General features: G+C 40.1%; 1 protein-coding gene across 1 annotated transcript in view; it reads left to right on the forward strand.

Moving 5' to 3' along the window:
• The window catches only part of LOC144734515 (von Willebrand factor A domain-containing protein 7-like), a 92043-nt gene extending 90371 nt beyond the window's left edge, over positions 1 to 1672 (forward strand). Inside the window, exon 16 of the mRNA XM_078616748.1 lies at positions 714 to 1672. Coding sequence (XP_078472874.1) covers positions 714 to 1033 — 320 coding nt within the window. The 3' untranslated portion in view covers positions 1034 to 1672. The remainder of the gene's footprint in view (positions 1 to 713) is intronic.
• Positions 1673 to 6000: the final 4328 nt, after the last annotated feature.

A 6000-nucleotide genomic window follows, 5' to 3' on the forward strand; every position in this document is an offset into this window, starting at 1 on the left:
GTCGATTTAATTACACCATAGTATCTTCCAACGGATGCAGCACTCTGACCTCGTGCAAGCCTAACAACTGCACTTTTGGCACGAAAGTCATCATTATTCTCAGATTTTTCTCACTACAATAACCACCACTCAACTTACCTCAGTGGCCATGATTAGAAAGTGAGACCGCATGAGAGTGTTGGGGAGAGTTGGTGGCGACGAGATGTGAAATCTCGGCATATATAGGCCAGTACAAGCGGACTGCGCGCTACTTTTCGCCAAAACATCACCTCGTTAAGTAAACCATGTATAGCTGTAACAAGCATTCGATAAAACCGCATTTGGCAATGTTTTCCCAGAGTTCCTCATGACACGAACATGGACTTGAGGTCAAATGCTCAGCTACTATTTAGTCCAGCAGTCCCTGCTTGAATCTGGCATTCACCTGCTTTTGTTGATATGCTAGTGTTGTCATTGCACTGATCTGGCCCATGTCTTCCAATCACTCCTGCCCAGGTATTAATGTCATGACTCGGATATTAATGTACAATAGCATTTTATTATTTATATTTATATGCTTGCAATGTATGATGCAGATTTCATCTCAGTATTTATCTCAAAATTAATGCATGATCTATACCTGCCCCCACCCCATCCATGGGCACAGTATGATGACGCATCTCTTCTGACCTGTGAAACGTTGACCGAAACAAAATGCTCAAACAAGCTTGCAGATGCCAAGTGCAAATCCAGCACGTGGAATGTGACCATCCGGTTCGATGACACTGGGTCTGGAATCAAGATGATAGATCCACCTGGTGACATGAGCAACAACGTTGGCGAGAAGACATTGACCAAGAGCTATTCTGGAGACTGCTGCAACACGGTGTTTAGCGTTGACGTCACAGATGTGGCTGGGAACTTGCGCGTGTGCTCCTACGACATGAAGGAATCTAAGACATCGGCAGGGTTTACTGTTTTCCATATTGGCATCTGGGAAATGGTCATATTGGCATTTGGCCTGGCCCTAAGTGGGATCACTATTGTGATGTGATGTCAAATGCTTTGACATGTGTAATGCAGGCAAGAAATTAGTTTTATTGTGGGAGAAAATACTGTTGTTCTCTTCATGTTTTGTGCTATTAATTTGACAACACAAGACCTGGAAATATATTCACACTAACTCAGCCAAGTATGGTGTGAGTGATACATAAAACAGGGGGGAGTAACGTTGTCTCCCCACGCTTAAATATTAGTCGTGGGGTAATTGTATGGGCTTGCTTTAAAATATATATTTTTGAATTATACTCTGCACTCCTTTCATATTTCTGGTATATATAATGAATATGGATAGACGTGTTAATGTAGATATGATCAGCTGGCTATCTCAGGAGACTCGTGCCTATGAACCTGTAAACAGTTCATGAAAATCATGTTGCACTATTATAAGTGGTGGTTTACATGTTGCTTTTAGAGGTGATTGTGTTATTCTGTGGTCCCATAGTTGGTTTGTTCACTTATCTAAATTAATTTTATGATTTGTAAATGTTACCTATTACGTTTTGGTGTCGGGTTTTACATTCTGTTGTAAAATATTTCTAATAAAAGGTAAAGGGGGGTGGGGGCAGCTCATTGCAATGCGAGGGAGGCATATTTCATGAGCCTGGAAGATCCAATAAACATTTTAAGGGATTGTTGTTGTATCCCTTTTTTTAACGAGATGAAACAAACCCATTGAGACACGTGAGACATTGTCACATTTGCAACGGGAATATAGATTATGTCAAGAAACAAAGTACAATATATTGTTTTAAATATTGAAAGTAACTAAATGGAAACTGCATTTAAGAATGAATAAAATGAATACACTAAAATGTGGAAAAGGCTAAGTAAAATGCTACATTGCACTTAAAATATGTATATAAAACATGTATAATATATAACTTCAAGGAAACAAATGTGACTAGATTAGGCAAGTAGAGGTAATGCATACAGTTGCATAAAGTCATACGAAATACGACAGAAGAATGTTGCTGGCTGGCGTGTGGGCAGGAAAATTGTGCGTGCGCGGTGTTGATTTCACAGCTCAGAGCTGCGTGATGACGTCGCCCGCATCCCATAGCGTTGAGCTGTGTTGGTACGTGCTGACGTCACACTCCACAGCCACCTTCCACCCCTCCAACGTATCCCTTGCAAATGCGTGGGCAGTGCTAGTATTATTACATAGTCGCAAAAACAGTCGTTACAAATATTTACGAAAATTTACTTGAAGCCTATTATATTTTTGTTCAAACTCAGATATGGAATTGAATTTAGACGCAATTTAAAGGTCAATTCCTTTCCGAAACGAGGGGCGTCAACCAAAATAATGCCAGGCTAAACCAATTTTTTTTTGCGGGAGGTACTATGCATTTAAAAAGGGTAGCACGCCTTAGATCGTGAGGAATTGTATCTGGATATAAGCAACAAAGATGTGGCATTAACTTAAGTGTAAATTAACTGAAGATATTTCCCCCAATACATTGCACTCCTGTTTGAGAGAGGCCTAAAACCAGACGTAGAATAAGATATCACAGCGATGGGTTGAGTAATTGGCATCAAGGATGAAGAGTAAAGTGGAATGAAAAGTGTTGCTTTACTGAGTCCACCACTGAGTTTAAAGCAATACGCATTTGTCTGACCTGGCAATAGTTTAGAAGGCGAGGTGCCTCCATCTTCTGTTGTGTGGCATTTGGTCTACTTTTCCACGCTAACCAGACGTTTTGGCCGAGGTGTGGATCAATTACCTCTGGTGTACCCATTTATATTGACAGGAGATGAAACAGAACCAGCGACCTCTGGATTGCAGTCTAGTGTGGTAATCATTACTTCATGACTGCCATCTCCGTTTCTCAGTTAAAAAGGTAAAATATTATATTGGTTACCAGGCATTTCTCTATATGTGTGGGAAACCCTTAACGAGGTTATACCCATTGTTTCCATTCGATTATTGCTATTGCAAAAACTACCCTAGTTCAGAGTGCGGTGCATGAATGACTGCAACACCACTGCCCCAAACCCCCTCTCCAACACGCACACATGGTATGACTGTAGGTTATTGGCCGGTTGTCATAACATTCCCACTTGTAAACATGACGTGGTGATGCACACCTGTAAACCGGCACTGAAGGCAAATAGTGGATTTACATAAAGGTTGCGAAACTACCTTCCCGTGGGTGTTGAGGTACTTATACCCTGCCTTTCCAGGAGAAGGGTGGTACAGCAAAGTGTGGGCTAATCTCTATCTGTTCCATCTGTATGGAATAGTGTTCACCATTGCATGCATGGCATTTCTCTGATTTCCTCCCGCATCTATGAACACTCAGTGATTGGCTGAAACTACATAACCATAGGAACGTATTAGCGGTACACTGGTACACGGTATATAAAAAAAAACTAATTTTTCGCAATAATTATTTTCCCACGATTCGCAACCTTGGTCATAAAATCATATGGGGCGCGTCAAAATCAGTTCTTGTAATGTCGAAGCAGTCGGAAGACTAATGTTATGAGCGGCTGAACACGACGTTTTACAGTCTGTTGCCGTATAGCACCTAGCCTGATGGCTATTGGTTCCATGTTGCAAAGGCAGATTTCACTCGTGCCCTAGATTTGGTCGAACGGTTCTTCGATTCAACGGACCCAAATCAATGGTCAATATTGACCTTTTCTAGCAAGTCTCAATAGACTGAAGTAACCTTAAAATAGTGTCAAACTTGGCGACAGGGTCAATTAAAGACTGATACACAGATTTGCGTATTAATTTTTTTAAATTTTAGACTGTTTTATGAGGACCGGTGTGTTATACGTCCATATAGAGTACGGCAGGCGTTGGACAATTGCTGGCGCCGGCTCACTGCGTGACGCCTTGCTGCTGGTCTGTGGTTCCTAATGCCTCTGAGTCATAGTCTCTCTTCATGAGTGAGCGAATTTTGTGTGCCTAACAAGCCGGATTCATATATTTAATGATGTTTTAACTGCCAATATACCTAATTCTATATTTGAAGCTTTCGTGACTGCAAGGAATCATATTCTTAGGTTTTTTCGGTAAAGTCACGTAGGTAAAACATCAACATTAATAAAGTCACGTAGGTAAAACATCAACATTAATGTTGATGTTTTACCTACGTGACTTTACCGAAAAAACCTAAGAATATGCCAATATACCTGTTTAGTGCCAATATTGAACTTAAAAAAATACAAACTTAAGTCAAAGTACGGCTGCAATTATGAACAGATCGACGCTTCTCCACATTTATAAGCAGTAACCCTCACACTGCAACATACAAGTTTGCAAGTTTGAATCTGCGATAATGCTTTCACGTAAGAGGTGACATTTTTTTCATGTACAGTCTCAAAGTTTATATTGTCTCACTAATGCACAGAAAAATAAATGTGATGCAAATTAGAAGGGGAGTCAGAAAGGATGACATGCACTCATCAAGATTATTCACAGTGACCTCCGACGATGTTTTCTGAAAGTGTGACTGGAGACATAAAAGCAGGCAGGAGACAATCATGGGCAGGGCTAATATTAGCCATCACAGATATGCAAACACCATCATCAAAATAACGTCCGATGGGAATGAACGACTGCAAATTATAGAAAAATACAATTTGCAAACAACGGTCAAATGTAACAGGATCCCTAGAGAATTGTAAATATTGGGATACAACTGGAAAACACAGCATAATATGTATATCTACGAGACTTATCGAAGGTGGACCCAGATGAACTAAGTTGACCCCTTCACCCACCAATGTAATGGAGGGCAGTGTTCCAATTACAACACAACCGCAATAACAAGGCGCCAACCGGTAAACTGGTAACAGTTTTCAAAATAGATTACTGGCTGCAAAGTCCAGGAACTGGTGACGGTTTGCAGATTAATGTTAGTAATGAATGCACCGATTGGCAAGCGCAAATGTACACACTGGATGACGGACAAAATAACATTTCCCTCGTTTCTTATTTAAAAGTAAAGATGTAATCCTGAAATTTCTTGCTTGCTTGCTCAAGCCACTCCTGGTAGAACAGCCCCCACTAAAGCGAGCTATAAGTAGTTTTCAGTTTGCTCTTCTTCGCTGACCAGACATCTTGGAATAGATGGGCGTAGCTAGGCCTCGTCAAGGTAAGGTAAAAGTTAAAAGGTAAAAACAACGAGCCTATTTTTACCCTACCTTTTACCTTACCACAATAGAATCACTCTACCTTACCTTTTACCCTTTAGCAGGTAAGGTAAAAGGTAAAAAGCAACGAGCCTACCTTTTACCCTACCTTTTACCCTTACCCCATATAAATCAAACCAGCGATCATGTTGAATGTGCGTACCATTACACCAGCACCAAATTCTCATCACGTCCAAAGACAGAATCTGCAGGTGAATGTTTACAGTAGCCAGAAGCTGGAAATTTGATGTATAAACATTCACATGGGCTGTGATTGGACACACTGTCAATGTCTGCACCACAAGCATGTTCCCTACTTTCCCTCATTGACGCTCACAAGGCTGTGAGTGTGGTCACGTTCATAAAGTGTTGAGGGTGAATTGGTAAATCACGCAGATATAATGTGCTACAATGCTTTTCTGAAAGCTCTTATCATCCCAATAAAATACATATAAAACACGTAATTATTTTTTATTTAATTCTGTAATTTATATTACTACAACCATTTATATTATTAATATTGTCTTGAAACCTATAGAAGCTTCCAATTAACACATAGGCTTTTGCGACCAATATCATCCATAATACAGTTTTTTGGGGGTTAGATCGCGTAAATATATAAAAGTGTCGTTACGTGACAAACCTTCCTAATTTGCTGTGTGTGGTTGTGGCGGGTTTAATGACACATATATTTACGCGATATAACCCAAAAAAAACTGTATTATAGAAGCTTCTATGATTATATATGTAGTGGGTACAAATGGAGAGAGAGGCTTCTCTGGAGGGAACACGTTTTATTATAACATTAATAAA

Source organism: Lampetra planeri, chromosome 3 (assembly GCF_965212315.1).
Source record: "Lampetra planeri chromosome 3, kcLamPlan1.2.h2, whole genome shotgun sequence".
Taxonomy (NCBI): domain Eukaryota; kingdom Metazoa; phylum Chordata; class Hyperoartia; order Petromyzontiformes; family Petromyzontidae; genus Lampetra; species Lampetra planeri.